Source organism: Chinchilla lanigera, unplaced genomic scaffold (genome assembly GCF_000276665.1).
Source record: "Chinchilla lanigera isolate Chin_1 unplaced genomic scaffold, ChiLan1.0 scaffold00049, whole genome shotgun sequence".
NCBI classification, from domain to species: Eukaryota; Metazoa; Chordata; class Mammalia; order Rodentia; family Chinchillidae; genus Chinchilla; species Chinchilla lanigera.
In genome coordinates, this window is record NW_004955450.1 from 15,458,816 (window position 1) to 15,475,441 (window position 16,626).

At 48.6% G+C, this 16,626-nt stretch overlaps 1 protein-coding gene across 3 annotated transcripts in view; it reads left to right on the forward strand.

The window, feature by feature from the left end:
- Myo1e (myosin IE) overlaps positions 1–16,626 on the forward strand; it is a 129,838-nt gene that overhangs the window by 36,973 nt on the left and 76,239 nt on the right. For 2 of the 3 annotated variants that reach the window (XM_013518867.1, XM_013518868.1), the window contains exons 3-4: positions 7,232–7,321; positions 10,020–10,114. In XM_013518867.1, coding sequence (XP_013374321.1) covers positions 7,232–7,321; positions 10,020–10,114 — 185 coding nt within the window. Of the gene's footprint in view, positions 1–7,231; positions 7,322–8,803; positions 8,877–10,019; positions 10,115–16,626 lie in introns of those variants that run through there. The other variant, XM_013518869.1, reaches the window with a different exon arrangement.

Genomic DNA, 16,626 nt, shown 5'->3' on the forward strand with positions numbered 1-16,626 from the left:
CAGGCACAGAGCTGAGGGGCTGAACCCTTCCTCTGACTGTGCAGTCCAGAATGACCTCTCTCGGGGCTGGGAGTGAACGCAGCTCAGTGGCAGAGCACTTCCCAGCACACACAGGCCCTGGGTTCAATCCCTAGCGCCATCTGAAAAGAATACTTTCTGGTCTTTTAGCGATAAAGATGTACTGACCTTGCAATAGATACCGGCTGAGTTTCCTTTTAACTTAACTGTATGAGAACAGTTGTGTTTACTTGGGATTGTTATTCAAAGAACTGAAGTATCCTAGGCTACAGGTATAGCACAGTGGCTGAGCACTTTCTTAGTATGCACAAGGCCCAGGCTTCAGTTCCCAACACCCAGAAAAGGAAAGAAAGAGAGAAAGAGAGGGAGGGAGGGAGGGAGGGAGGGAAGGAAGGAAGGATAGAAGGAAGGAAGGGAGGAAGGAAGGAAGGAAGGAAGGAAGGAAGGAAGGAAAAAAGAAAGGAAGGAAGGAAGGGAGGGAGGAAGGGGAGAAAGAAATGGAAAATACGCTATTTTGGATTTGTCACCATCAAAAACTTTGCCTCACTCTGATGCTCAGGACCTGTGGCGCGTGGGGACGGGTGGCCGGGTGAGGAGGGGCTGGGGGCGGGGGCAGTGTGTCTGGGCTGCTTGGGTTCGCACTCGCCCTGGAGGCACGTGACCTTCGGAAGTCCTGTGACCCCTCCCTGGTTTCCTAGTCTGCAGAGTGGGAGTGAGGACAAAACCTCCCTGCGAAGCTGCCGCTGGCACAGCGATGAGTTCAGTGAGCGCGCACTTCTGTTTGGGAAGTTCTAATCATTATTGTGAGTTTTCTTTGGAACTGTAGTTGCTTGTTGTAAATTCAAAGTGCATTTTACCGCAAAGCTGTTTCAAATGGAGGCCTGATAGGCCCATAAAACCCTTGGAATGTGGGTTCCACTTAGTATGTTATTTACGCGGAAACCTGGTGTTTGATAAATTGGCTGAGAAGACAAATGGAGTAAGTCAGACAGCCCCAGTCGGCCCCTACACCCTGTCTCCTCCTGAGACGTGGGAACCTCCTTGTCAGGGACTGTGTTTGTATGCAGAGAACACGCTGTGAAAACCCTTCAAGGCAAGGCATGCTCATGTAAATGACACTTTCCAGGCGCTGAGCAGAGCACTGAAGTTACCCGGGACCCCGGCACCCAGGGTCCATTCCTGTGAGCCCCTTAGACCTTCCCTGCTCCACGTACAGACACACGTGCGCTTCCCACTGCTGTCAGGCTTACCAGACGTGGCATGACGCTGCCCCGCACACCGCCTGCACACAGCGTGGCATGTTACATGGTGTGCAGTGTTCTGACAGTCTGCTTGCCCGAAGGACTTCCCTCTTCAGTTCCGACAAGGGAGTTTTCCGTGACTCACCCGAGGGGGCTGATGAATGCCTTTGACTGAATGCCTCTGAATCAATAACTGACTAATCGTGTGTCCTACCGAGGAAATGAGGTACTCGGCCCCTGATGACTTTATGTTTTAGAAATCTCTGCCCACTCAGTATCTGGGAAGCCTGCAGAAATGGGATTGCGATGTGTGGCAGAGTAGCTATTGCCCCTGAGGTTGCTTCCGTGTCAAGGGAATCACGCAGCAGCCTAGCACTATTACAGATGAGATTTTCCCCCTTTCCTGTGCCTAATTAAGGCAAAAAGAGCCGTTGTTATACAAGTGTTCATTTTACCTCTTTACACCTGATACCAGCACATTGCCTTATATTGAAGTTCAGCCTTCGGGAGAATCAGTTGTCAATACATTAAGACCGCATGTACACATTCTTTGCTCTACTTTAAGAATATCTGCCTTGAAAATGCTGACCTTGTTTACCAGTAAGGCCCCGGGTGTTTGAGCTGGTTATCCCAAGGAAATAGTTCCTGTGCAGAGCTCAGTGTGCTCATTTGGTCCAGCTTTCTGGGAGCTTGCTTTTCCTCAAAGACCACACCCGCCTGTATTTGGCATTTTTAATCCTTGGATTAGGGGTGCAGACCTTCGTGCCAGACTGCAGGAGCGCAGGGCTGTGTGTGCCGCTGTCCTAGCTGAGGTCTGGCCCTCGGCAGCCCCTCCACGGGGCATCAGTGGGACACTGGGCTCCAGCTCCTGCTCGGCCCCTCGCCCCACGTGTAACCCAGGCATGCCGCCCCCCTGCACCATCCCTGTGATGGAGCCAGGGTAGTCGGCTTAGCTGTGTTGGCAGTTTTGAGGAATCCACCAATTATGAAAATGTTTTATGTTTTTCCTAATAAGGCCACTAAATCATAAACATGGTCCTACCAATACAGTCTTTTAAAGAAAGAGGATTTTTCTGTACAAATTTGACTGTAGAAATGTCAGAAGGAAATGACACAAAAATAAAGACGAGTCTCTATCTGGTATGATCTGAGCCTTATGAAGAATCCAGAGCTTATTTTCTTTTTATCGCTCTCGCCCCAGGTCAGTGAAAATGCGTGGGCCCTTGTTTACTAGCATGTGAGGACCAGTCAGATAAAGACCCGGGTCCCCAGGTCTCTCCACACTTCATTAAATAAGAAGGCGTTGCTTTCTGGCTTCCTTGTGTCATACCTTCGCATCTCCATGCAGTTTCAAAATTAACCGAGGCACACCTTCAGCACCAAGAGCCAAGTGGGCGGTGATGGTGCTCTGCCCGGATTAATTATTCAGGGGGAGAGGGAGGGAGCAGGAACGGGGCTTCCGTCCAGAGTTCCCACCCTGCTGCCTCCACAGAGCGAGTCTCCCACATCCATCCCACTGGGAAAGCAGAAGCTGTTTAGAAGTACAGCCAGGCCACATTGGCGCCTCACGTAATTAGAATATGTTTTCTTTACATCTAAAATTGCCTTGTCTCAGTTCTTTTGATGGAGGCCTAGCTACTTAGCATAGAGTTGGGCCTCACTCTCCGTCTCAAATCGAACTCTTTCAGCAGTTCTCTTGACACTGTCTTGGAGGACCCTCTTAGGAAACTCAGGGGGCCAGCTACAATTTCTGTATTCCAATCCAAATTGTCGATTCAGGGTTAGCCTAGAGCAGTCCAGAAGAGATGTTTGACCCTCCTGTGAGTGCCTCCTTCGTTGGGTCACTACCAGAATTTATACCACTTAGTGAAAAGTCAAGAATTCATGAAGCATCTCTTGACAGAGCAGATTAGTAACAGTTCGGGAAAACGGTGGTTACATCTGGAGCTCGTACACCGTGGAATTCCTGTGTCTTGCGTGGTCAGGGGTGCTTGGTGGGTAGGAAGGGACTGGGGCGCAGATTGTAATTCGGGCTAGGTCCTTGGGCAGCTCTTTATGCTTTATTGTGTGTAGTATTCAATTTGTGTAAGACAAGGTGGCATTAACAGCATTCCCTCTACAACTCAGGGAGGGAGCGCCCTTCTCCAGGGGACGCTGCTTGCCCGTGTTTGGTTTACCTGTCGATGGACGTGCATAAGAATAGACACCCTCCTCTTCTGAAATAGGATGGTCTAGCGGTGCTCTGTGTCTTGGGTCGGGCATATGCCTTTAGCTTGTGAAGCTAAACAAGAGACAAATCTTACCCGTTTGTTTCCATTAGAGCAGGAAGGGTACTGAAAAATGCCTACTAAGGAAGTTGGATTTTCTTCTTCCCTTTGGGACTGGGGACTCAACCCAGGGCCTCTGCACTGAGCGACATCCCCAGCCCTTTGTTTTTCATATGTTATTTTGAGAGAAGGTCTTACTAACCTGCCCACGCTGAGCTCGAATTTGCAGTCCTTCTGCCTTCCCCTCCCTGAGTGCTGACGTTATACGCGTGTGCCAGTGTGCCAGGATTTTTGAATATACAATCCATCCAAAGTGCCAGTTAGAAGAGACCACACAGCTGTGTAACCCAGTTCTCCTCGAGCCTGCGTTCAATCCTGGCATTGCTTAGAGTGAACAGAGAAATAAATCAGGGGGTAGCCAGGTACATTTCAGTTTCAGATAAACAGCAAATAACTTAGTAAAGCGTATCCCAAATATGACCTAAGACATACTTCCTTTTCTGGTATACTTATACTTAAAAAGTCAATGTTTATTTGGCCCTCACATTTAGCTAGATAGTCTGTACTTTTATTTGCTAAGTCTGACAACGCCATAGATAACAGTACCTGCTGTTTGTAGAAAGATGTCTTTTTTTTTTTTTTGAGACCGTTTTCTCACTGTGTAGTTCAGGATGGCCTTGAAGTCACTATGTAGCCCAGGCTGACCTCAAAGTCATGGCAGTCCTCTTGCCTCAGCCTCCCGAGTGCTGGGATTACAGGTATGAGCCACCACGCCTAGCAATGTCATTACTTTTTGATTTAAGAACATAGACTCAGGGCTGGGGATTTAGCTCAGCGGCAAAAAGCGCCTGCCTGGCAAGCGCAAGGTCGTGAGTTCGGTTCCCAGTACCGGAGAAAAACCAAAAAAAAAAAAAAAAAAAGAACATAGACTCAGGAGAATTGGTACAAAGTGAGTTCAAGTCTAACATGAACTGCATAGTGAAACCCAGTCTCAAGAAGACAAAAAAAAAGAGCATAGACTCTGGAGCCAGCCTGCTTGAGGTTGAAAAACAGTTTTGTAATTCACTAGCCTGTGCCATTGAGAAAGCTTTAAAATTTCTTTATGCTTCACTTTCTTCCTAGTAAAATAGGGTTAACCACAGTAATGAAGTTGACGTCAGCTGTATATATCAGTGCCATATAAATGTTTATTTTGTCACCATTTATTGAGTCTTGGGTACAATGTCATGGACATTTCTTATCTGCTGAATAATTTTAATGATAGTATATTTATCTCTGTTAAGTTGTACCTCAAAGAAAGGAGGTCACCTAACTACCCTTGAGCTCATCTGACTTTGGCGACCAGAAATACACCTTCCAATCTCTAGACTCCTGGCACCTTTCCCCTGAACTCTGTGGTCTTTTACAGGTATGATTCTGTCTCCTCTGCATTTTCTCATTGCTGAGATAAAATACCTGACACCCAGAGTTAAAGGAGGAAAATATTTAGCTCACAGCTTGTGGAGGTTTCAGTCCATAATGGGCTGGCTCCAAGGCAGGTGGCACATGGCAGAGGGCAATGTTCATGGGGTGGAAGACAGCAAGAACAACAAGGGGAGACAAGACTCTGTCCCTTATATGGTAGGAGGCTACCCGCCCTAGGGCAGGTATAGCGCTCACACCCATAATCCCAGCAGTGCCGCGTGAGTCAGTCACAAACTGGATTCAGCCACCTCTGAAAAGCCTGCGTGAGGCTGCAGAGGCGGGGCAGGGGAATCCAGACACAAACCGTAGCACCACCTCCTCCCCTCTTCTACCTGTTCATCTTCAACTTGGGACGTCTTCCTGGTCAGTGATGAAGGAATCAAAAGCAATGAAATCACCCAGTGTTTTTACCTTCATGTATAAATATGATTCAGGGGCTGGGGATTTAGCTCAGCGGCAAAAGCGCCTGCCTGGCAAGCGCAAGGTCGTGAGTTCGGTTCCCGGTACCGGAGAAAAACCAAAAAAAAAATAAATAAATAAATATGATTCAGTTGTGTGACCCATCCCACACTCGACTGTGTTCAATAATAATAATGCTGCACCTCTTCCAAACCAAAAAGCTGCAGGGGAAACATCGTCATGATTTCCGTGGTGGTCACGTGACAAACCCACGTCGTAAGGATGTGGAGTAAGGAGATGGCACCAGCTCTGTGCAGCTGTTGTACCGAGCATTTTGTGTCGATTGTGCTGCTTGATTCCGTAGGAGACTGAAGTGCGTTCTAGTTCACCATCATACCCGGGCCAGGGCTCAGCGATGTGATCTGCCCGAGGCCAGGGTAGAACAGGCAGGGGTAGGGGAGCCGGGCACCCGGGGCCACGTTACTGGACGTGCAGGTCCTAGTATATTAGCATCCTCTTGGGGAAGAAAATGTCATCCTTTTATGTATTTTACCCCTTAAAACTGCTCATGTATAAATAACTTTCATTCAACTCTTTATTTGTAAAATTTTGAAATATTTTGAATTCAGTGATTACAAGAACAACTTGAGCTAGGCTCAGGGGCTCCAGCCTGTGGTTCCGGCCCTTGGAAGGCTGAGGCTGGAGAATCACTCGAGCCCAGGAGTTCCAGGGTAGCCTGGCCTTAGTCAAGGACCTGGCCCCAAACAAAACAAAAGCCCACATGAACAGAAGAGCTCTTCTGAATACGTATTTGTTTTCACTGATGTTGTCGTTTTTTCTCCCTTCGTGACTCTCACTACAGAATTAAGCGACACAGTCAATACAAATGCTCAGCACAATGGCACACAGAGGGATTTTTTTTTTTTTAAACTGGTTTTGAGACCCATCTTTCTGTGTAGTTCAGGCTAAGCTTAAATTTGCCATCCTCCTGCCTCAGCCTCCTGAGTAGCTGAGGTTATAGGTGTGCACCACCATGCCTGACACCAAGGGAAATAATTTTTATGTTACTAGTTCGCTTATTTGGGTACATTAAGACGTGTTATATAAAACTATTAAGGGCCAGTGTAAATATCCAGAAGTCTTCCTGGATTCTGCAAGCAGCAATCACCGCTTCTTTCCCTAAACCTGACCTATTTTGGTTTGTCATTGTCTTCTGAGGAGTGTTTTATTGGTATCATTCAATTCCCCAAGCTTCTGAAAAGCAAGTCTGTTCAGTGTGAGTAGCATTGCCCAAGTCATGAAATGCGTAGGTAATTGTACCCTTAGTCCACCTGAGCTGTACAGTCAAGGAAAAAACACACATTGTGGAAGAAGCGGAAGGGGAGGTGGGGTTTTTTTTTCTTTTATTGTTTTTTTTTTTGGTACCAGGAATCGAACTCAGGACCTCACGCTTGCCAGGCAGGCACTTGCACCACTGAGCTACATCCCCAGCCCTGAGAGGTGGCTTTTGCGTGGCCTCTTGGCCGTTTCTGTTGCGTTATTTCTTGGCTCCACATTACTGGTCTGGAAAGACAGTGTCTTTTTTTTGTAAAGTTTGTAAAGTAATGATTTATGTAAAGTAATGATTTCTGTTTGTCAATTAAATCTGTTCTTCCTGAGGAAGAACAAAGCCTGAGCTCCTGGGGTAATTGCTGTTGTCTGTCTTTGTAATCATTTAGAAAACAAGTACAGGAGCTTTTCATTTAGAGGGTCATTGTGCGTTCCTGACAACATCTGGTTACTCATGCGAAAAATGTGCCTCTCTGAAGACGAACGGTGGACCTTAACCAGGTTTAAATTCAGACATACATAGGGTCCGTGTTAATCTCCGTCAACCCTTTCAAGCAGATGCCGTATTTTGGGGAAAAGGAAATTGAAATGTACCAAGGAGCGGTAAGTTACGTACCCTGTACATGACCGTTGTGTTCAGGGCTTTTAGGGTGCATTAATAGTTTCTCGTGATGCTGACGATGCATTTGTATTTTCTCGTGAATTATTTAATGGAGGAGCTCCGGGAAAGGACGTGGTTTGGTTTGGATGACCTGCTGATCTTGACAGTGTAGATAAAGGAGCGTAGGATCAACTCATACTTGAGCCTTATTTATATTCAAAATCAGTGATGTGGGACTTTGGGCCCACAGCCCGGGGCAGTCTTCTGTTCCCGCCTGTGCCACAGCGTTCTGAGGGATGAGGGGCAGAAAAGGGTAAAAGCAGACAGCAGAGGGTGAAGGAATTAGAGCCTGTGGAATCAGAGCCTTGCTGTAGCCAGGACTTGATGCGGAATGAATCTTTCATCAGCTCATTTGTTGACGCGCCCCTGGTCCCTGCTCACACCCAGCCCCAAGCCTCACCCTTCTTCACACGTCTCATCCTGCCGCGCAGCAGAAGGGCGCGTTCATTCATCCTGACCTGGAAGGGTGGAGTGGCGAGCCCCCCGCATTCATGGGTTGGAGTGGAAGGCAGCCTGCCCAGAGCCGGAGCCGCCTGCCCGGGGCTGCGGGGTGGACGGTGCCGGCGCTGGGGCTGAAGAGGCCGCCTTGCAAGAGGCCTTTGATAACGCTGCCTTTATGGGAGCCCAGCCCGAGGGGTTGCGGTCAGTGACAGGCCCTTCCCTGGGCCCTGTCGGCTGGCGGGGCTGGCAGGCATGGAGCTGGCCTGGCATCCTAGGGACGGTGAGGCGCAGGGCTGGGGCTGGGGGCTGGAGGGGGTTCTTTGCAGGTTGCTGGGAGGGGCTGCCGCAGAGGCGCTTTTAGCTCATTCGTCTTTCCCAGATTCTCTGTCGAGATGTCATGGAACTTTTGAAAAGATACTTATTTTTATTGCTAAGAAATAGCAGTGTTGGTTGGGTGAGGTGTTGGACGCCTGTAATCCCAGCATTCGGGAGGCTGAGGCAGGAGGATCGTTGAGAGTTTGAGACCAGTCTGGGCTACAAAGTGAGCTCAAAGCCAGCCTGAACTGCATAGCAAGACTGTCTCAAAACAAACACACAAAAGAAGTAGCCGTGCTGTGCAATTAGTGTTTACCCCGCTTACCCGCTGTGTGTTTGCAACGATAATAAACCAGCCGGGCGCCCGCTGGGCCGTGCTCTCTGTCTGCCCCCGCTGCACAGGTGGGGAACCTGGAGGCTCGAGGGGAAGTACTAGAACCTCCTGAGCGTGGGTTGAAGTCAGGTCCTAGCGAGGTCTTGGGAGGGAAGAATCGGGCGGGGAAGTGCCCTGTGCGAGTCTCACAGGTCGTAGGCTGGGGGCTCCAGGATGTCCAGGGCGGCACACACAGGCCAGCTGTCACCTTGCTCAGGCCACTTTCACGCTGCTGTGACCAGCACCCGCTTGCACCTCTCCTGTGACCCGCAGCCTCAGCGCATCTCCTCCCACTGACCCTCGCCCGCGCACTGATCTTGGGGCCGGCACTGTGAAGCAGTTCCTCAGCCGCATGAGGAGACTGGAAGGTGGGCTCGGGCACACTTTCCCTCCATGTGACCATCCCTCTTCCAGCGCCCCTCCCGCCCCTCCGCGCCCTCCCCGGGGACGTCCAGGCCGGGCGTCACTGCCCTGCCCCCACCGTAGGTGCGGGAAAGACAGGGTCTGTGTGTCTTCTCACTCTGGACCTGCTGTCCTTCCAGCTCTTAGGCGCACTGACCTTACATTTAGAAGCCGTCTTTTTCCAGCTTTGCAACCACAGGAAGAATTTTTCTCTTTGGTAATTTTTTTTCTGAGGGAGCAGTGAAGGTAGGTGCCAAGAAACTGAATCCAGCAGGCTGGAGCCCGGCTGAGAGAGTGAATTTAGTCGGTGTGGAGGACAGTTTAGGATTTTTTGCTGATTTTGGTTTTGAGTTTTTGAGACAGGGTCTTGCTGTGTAGTTGAGGCTGGCCTTGAACACACTGTGATCCTCCTGCCTCAGCCTCCCAGGTGCTGGGATTGCAGGAGTATGCTACCATGCCCAGCTAGTTTAGTTTTATATTTGTGCATAGATAAGCAGTCCCAGGCCACTGTCACAAGCCCAGGATACTTACTGTGTGTATTCAGTAGAATTTCCTCAGTAGACATGTAACAAGCTGGCCAAACCAGTTTGTCCCTTTAAAGAACCACACGTCCACCCTCATGTTCCACAAAATCGTGTTTCTCCTCCTCCGCAGCTGGACTCACTGGTTCCTTCTGAGATCCTGGAACCTGTGACTTTCAAGCTTAGGAAAGTATACGTAGGAACGTGGAGCTCTAGTGGAAGCCAGACCCAGGCGATGGGTAGTTTTGCCTTTCGTCCGTTGCCCGGCGTCCTCAGAAGCATCCGGGTGGAACGTGGCCACGGAGGCGAGCGCGGGTGGAAGGGTGTGGTGCTGGGCAATCTTGAGACACAGGTCGTGTCTGAAGGCGGAGTCACACGCATGCGCCCCTGGGGCAGAGCTGCGTCGCTCTCTGTAACTCCTAGGGTGTAACTTGGTCACCTAGGGAATTTCATGGTCCTGTCACGCAGCCTTCATGATGTAACTGTAGACATTGCAACCATACAGTGGTGGCGTCGTTTCCAAGGTCAAGAGAAGAAATTCCGTGTGTGGCTGTGTTTAATCCCAGCTTGTTTGTTTTCCTTTTCTAGGCACAGTATGAAAATCCACCCCATATTTATGCTCTCGCGGACAGTATGTACCGGAACATGGTCATCGACAGGGAGAACCAGTGTGTCATCATCAGGTACGGGAAGGGACCCACCCTGTCCTTAGAGTAGAGGCATCGGGCCCACCGTCCCCAGGGGACCGGTTTTGCAGCAGCTGCTGCTGTCAGAGGCTGCTTCGTGTGTGTGTCAGTCACGCAGGTCGCGCTGCCTGGATTTACTTTACAGCCACGCCAGCTAATGCCAGCTCGCAAGAGCTGTTCCATGGGATGCCTGTTTATGTTCCTCTTGCCTAACGCATTAGAGCTTTAGGGCACGTGGTACCAGCCAGACTTTCTGATCCTCTGGGTAAAAGATGCTGTCATAGCCCTGGGTGACGGTCATAACACAGCTCTCATCCACATAGCTTCTCCGGGTGTAGGAGATCCTACATATCAGAAGTGTAACAATTGTGTCGCTCTGTTGTCAACCGGAATTCTTTCCTCTAGGTCCTGTATTTTTTTCTTTAATACTTTTGTACATGGACTTTAAACTTTGTGGATATACTTTTGTCATTTGCTTTGAATTTTTGAGGGCAGTACCAGTAGATGCCAGCCTTGGGTAGGTATATTTTGCAATCCGTGTATCCTGACCCATTCTGAGTGTCGGCCGGGTCTATGTGCTTTTGGATTTATTTACTGCTCTCAACATTTACAGACACAGAGTTTGCTACGGGGAGGGTAAGCACCGGTCTTCCCATCACTTAGATTTTGACACCATCTTGTCCCCCAAATACCCAATAACCATTTTGTCCTACATATTTGTTTCCATCACTTTTAAGTTATTTTTTAAAAAATCTTAAGCCTTTTAAATAAGCTTTTTATTACACATATTCACAAACATACACAAAATTAGAATAGTACAAAATGTGTCTACCGAGCATCCATTTGTGCCGTTGTCAGCGTATGGTCAGTCCTGTCTTTTTCTCCTCTCCTCTTGTACTACATGCTTATTTGAAGCAAATCCTAGATAACAGATCCCTGTATGGTCCCTTATGAGGGTGTATCTTTGAAAGGTAAGTCTTACCACACCAGAAAAGCGAGTAACTCTTGGCGTAGGGGTAGATAGAGTTCAGTGGGGTAAGGTGTATGGTTAGTATGTGCGAGGCCCTGGGTTTGATCCCCGATACTGCCACGAGAAAAACAATTCTCTTAGGATTCCTCTAATATTATTACTATTGCAGTTTCATGATGGCCATGTAAGTTCTTTTTATAGCTTTTTAAAAAAATTTTGGCTCCATACTAGGTCCACAGTCACACCTAGTTGCCCTGTGTCTTGCGTTGTTCGGCCATCAACTGTTACCTTTGTTGTTTTTGCTTTCCTGGCATTCACTTGGTAAGGAAAATGATCCTCATGGCTCTTCTACGATCGGGGGCTGATTGTGCCCGGTGGTGATGTTGCCTGTATTGCTCTGTTAATCATTAGTTAAGTTGAAAAGCTCCTTCCAGGTTCAGATTCAGTTTTGGGCAGAAATACTTCATCAGTCATGCTGTGTGAATTTGGTGCCTGCTGGTCTCTCTGATTTTCAGATTGTCCATGAACTCATCCATTATAAATTCCCATTTCACTGTCCTTCCTTAAGTAGTGATTGAAAAAAGAGTTATTTACAGCCGGGTGTGCTGGTACGCCTATAATCCCAGCACTTTTGGGAGGCTGAGGCAAGAGGATCGCCCTGAGTTCAGAGTCAGCCTGGGCTATATAGTGAGTTCAAGGGCAGCCTGAACTACACAATAAGACCCTCAAAAGGACAAACAAATGGTTGTCTTCTAATTCCATTTCTTCTGCATGTGTTGGTTGAAACTATTTTATTTCATCAACTTAAAATATAACCTTCTGCAAAAACCAGAGGAAAAGCTGGATTCATAGTCTTTACTTAGCACTTTTCAAAGCAACAAGTTTTTGCCCTAGGAGCCTCCCAGGTAATGTGTTTCTCAGTATCACTTCAAACTAGTGAACTTTAGGGGCTGGGGATTTAGCTCAGCGGCAAAAGCGCCTGCCTGGCAAGCGCAAGGTCGTGAGTTTGGTTCCCGGTACCGGAGGAAAAAAAAAAAAGACCTTGTTTCAAACTAGTGAACTTTAAATATTTTATCTCCGTAAATTGCGGTTATTCTCTTAGAGGCTCAAATGATCTCATCTTTGACCCGTGAGAGGCCTTTGCCTGGGTATTAAGTCCTTTTGACAGTCCTAGAAGTCTCTGATGTTATTCTTATTTAAGATGTTCCAAGCTTGGGCTGAGGCTGTCACTCACTGGTAGAGCCCTTGCCAAGCAGTGTGAGGTCCCGGGACCCCATCCCCAGCACCCCCAAAAGATGTGAAAAGATAGTTCCAGGGACACAGTGTGAACAGCAGGTGACCTGGACACCAGCCATGCTCACTGCATTATATTGTCAGTGCTGCCAGCTCTTCGGAGGGGACAAAACTAGGGAATGAATTTTTTTCACAGAACAATGAAACATGAGTTCATACCACTATTTCCAGTTTGTTTTCAAAATTTTAGAAATTTTTGTTTTTGTGGTACCGGGGGTTGAATCCATGGCCTTAGTAATGCACTACCACCCTTTTAAATTTGTGTTTGTTTTCAGTTTTGAGACAAGATCTTACTAAGTCACGAGTTAGCCAGGCTGGCTTGAATTTGCAATCCACCTGCCTCAGCCTGTCCCAGTGCTGGATTTACAAGCATGAGCCACCACGCCCCACTGAAATTGTAGGGTTTTTTAATTTCTTTGGTTTTTATATTTGTATCCCATTTCTCTTAGCTGAAAATCTTGGTTCCTAATGACATGAACACAATTATTTGCCTTATGCTCTATGTGATGTTATATATGTCATGTAACAAACACATATATAATGAGATAAAGCAAGGAAGTAATTTGTTAATGCTTTAAAACAACAATGTCAGAGTTATTTGTATCAGTACTGAATTCAGTTTTAAATTTTTATTCTTGTTGGTCCAAATATCCAGCACAGTGGCACATTAATGACACAGGAAAGGATTATCTTCAGTGACTTTTAAAACCCAGTATTTTGACCATAACTACAGTGATACCTTAGACCACAGACCCAATTCGTTCCGGGATTCTGGTCGCAAACCGAATTGCACGAGAATGTTATCAAAGAATTAAGGTCATGAACTAAGGCAGCGCTGTAACTCAGTTCATGAACACTTTTGTTTGCAAACAGTTTGGTTCGAAAACAGCCTTTGGCAAAATTTTCGTTTGCAAACCCTCAGGTGACAAACGCCACCACCGTGACCATCTTTCCTACACAAACACAGGCTTGGCCGTCTTTCCCAAAACTGTGAAACAATTAAGTTTGTGAACTAAAGTACCACTGTATTTATGGTCAAAACAGTTCACTGGAAATAATTTTTTCCCATTGTCTTTAACGTATTAACCTGACTAGAGTTAGCATCCTTACTCCACTTTTGATTGTAGTCATTTAATTTTATTTATTTATTTATTTGTCTTTTTTGAGACAGGGTCTCGCTATGCAGTTCAGGCTGGCCTTGATCTCACTTCATAGCCCAGGCTGGTCTTGAACTCTCAACGATCCTCCTGCCTCAGCCTCCCGAATGCTGGGATTACAGGGGTGCACCACCACGCCCAACCTGATTGTAGTCATTTAAGATGTTTAAATTTCATGTCATTTTTTTTACATTAGATTTTATTGGTACATTTTAGATGCACATAATGATCATGTAATTTCATTTTCTATTTGTGTAAAATGTTTACATGGCTCCAAAATGAAAACCGTAAAGCAGGAACCCGGGCTGTTTTCAGGGTAAACACAGATCTCTGGTACGGCAGTGCAAGAGTAGACCCTGTGACATTTTACCCTGAGATATTTACACGTAGATCTCTGAAAAGAAGAGCGTTTTTTCCTTATCCCAGGGCCACTGTCACAACTGGACAACTAATAGTAATTCTTCAGTATCGTCTCAAACCTAGCAGCCTTTGTTTGTATTTCTCTAGCTGATTCAAACATGTTCTTTCCTACTGCTTTATGCAAATCAAGGAAAGCCGGATGCATTTGGTTATGAGCCGTAAATTTATTTTTATCTTGCCACAGTTCCTGTCTCACCACCATATTTTACCCCGACGTTGACAATGTCAGGCAAAGTCCTCCTGCATGCCGGGGTGTCCTCTGCCACCAAGCTCCACCCCTGACCCCCCCACTTTGTTTTTTTTTCTCTTCCACTAGGCCTGGGGATCAGACCACAGGATGCTCTAGTGCCGAGCTCCACACCCCCAGCTTGATTTGTTTATTTGGAGACAAGGTCTTGTAAAGTTGCCCAAGTGGGACTCGAACTCAGCAGTCCTCCTGCCTCAGCCTCTCTCAGTGCTACAGGGCCTAGAGGTCAGCACTGCAGAAGCCAAAAGCCCAGCCTGTCCTGGCTTCATCCTCTGGTGCTGAGGGGCCGGGTGAGGCTCTGTGCTTTGAGAAACCACACCCAGCGTGCCGGGTGGGACTCTCCCCACTTCTGGCCCTGGGCGGCCTCCCTGGACCTCGGTTTCTTACCCTGAGAGGAAACTGACCAAATAAATGGCTTCTGAGGTTTCCGACTTTGCAGCTCTTGCCTCCCAGGAATGCTGGAGGGAAGGGAGGGCAGAAGGGTGTCCTGGGTAGAGAGGCCCAGCTGTGCAGCCACTGACACCGGGTGAGGGGGCTTGGGCTGCCGGGAGCGGAGTTCAATGATGCCCCCCAGATGTGGATGTGAACAGACAATAAAACTCACTTTCTTGTGGGCTGGAAGAGAAGCCAGCTCCTTATGCTAAAGGACTCAGCCGCACTTGGGAAGCCTAGGATTTTTAGCAGCATCTATTTAGGAAACAAAGAGTAAATGATGACCTAATTTCCATGGTGTCCTTCGGACCCTCGCCTCCTGGTGTGACCGCACGATTCTGTAGCCATGGCGGCGACAGCACGGCCGGTAAAGGCAGGTTACCGGTGTCCTCCCCGTCTGACTTGGGCTTCTAAGCGGTGACTGCAGGGGCAGGATGGCCTAGAACTGTTTCTAGCTGGAAGTCAGCGTAGCACACTGAATTTATGAGAAAGAAGTGAAGCAGTTTGCTCAGCCTCAGGGCTCCTTTGAAGCCCGGGCCTTGGAGCTCGCCCACCCGCACGCTGTTTGCCAGAAGGGCTGGGACTCGCGCGGCCCCGGACGCTGCCAGCGCCAGACTCACAGACGCGTGTGACATAGACCAGCGCTTGTTCCGCTGTGGGGAGAATCCACCAGGGGACAGCTGGTCGTGTGTCCGCTCCGCCAGCCAGGAGAGCAGCCGGGCTACCTTGCAGAGGTTGCTGGAGGGTTGAATTCAGAGCAGAGAGAAGGTGGACTGGCTGGTGTGCTCAGGTCACAACTCTCAGTTCTGCCTAGAGGTGACGGCCTCATCTGCCTCCTGGAGGGGCGAGGAAACCCCCGCTCCGCTTCCCTCTCCCCACCCGCTCGGCGGAGGTCAGCCCTGGTCGTGCGCCTGCGCGCCCTCCTGCACCTAAGCATCAGGCCCACCCTCAGCAGGAGTGACACCCGCGGTTGGCCCTGCGTGTTTGACGCCTTCCTCCTCGGCCCTGGGTTCCACAGGTGCTAATCTCACCCGCCACGCCTTGCGTTCACTGGCTTAACTTTCTGGGGATGAGTTAAATGTCTTCAACCAGTTCTGAAATGCTCCTTAGCCAGTGACTGTCCAGATTCCTAGGCTCCACCTCCAGAGGTTATGTTCCAGCTGATTTGTGGTGAGCCCGGAGCACCAGTATCTTTTTCCCAGCTCCCCGAGTTATTCTAGCTGAGAGTCAGGGCTTACGGCTCTTGAGGTCCTGGTTCAGGGTCACCTGTCTTTAGCACCTTTATCCGGCGGCTTGCACTCCGGGCGCACACACCCTCCGCTGGCACTGCCCATACACACGATGTCTCTCCTGGCTCACTGGTCTGATGGTTGTTAGCATCTTTCTAGCTCCAAGTTTCATGTAGAAAATGAAGCTCAAGAGGGTTCTGCGATTCTAAAACTAGTAAACGGCGTGCGTTCTGTTTGCCTGCCCAAAACTCTAGCTGGCCTGGGCCGTACTGGTGAACGGGGATGGACTTCAGCTGCATATAAACTATATAGCTGATGTATCTAAGTAATGAAACTTTGTTTATTCTTTCTATTCGTTAAAACCTTATTTTTAAGAGGCCACAGGTTGAGTAGCCTGCTTGGACTTGGCCCTGTGTGGCTTTGCACTTGACAGACTTCCTCCGTACCTTCCTGGTAAGCGCATCTCGGATTTTCCCACTGTAGTGGAGGTGTTCATAGCTGCCATGGACCCTGAGAGGGCGGCCAGGGGACCGGGTGAGGTTAACTGTCACACACCTGAGCTAGGATAAAAGCCTCCCCCCGAAATGGGTGCATCGCAGCAGGAGGCTGGTGACCATGGTGCCAGCCAGCAGTTGCAGGACAGACACCGGACAAAACAGACCGACCTGACTGAAGCCCCGGCCCGTACTGATCTCAGTGCCTCACTGAGAAGTGAAGCGCGTTCATCCACGCAGTGGCCGCCTGGGTCATTCTGTGTCCCG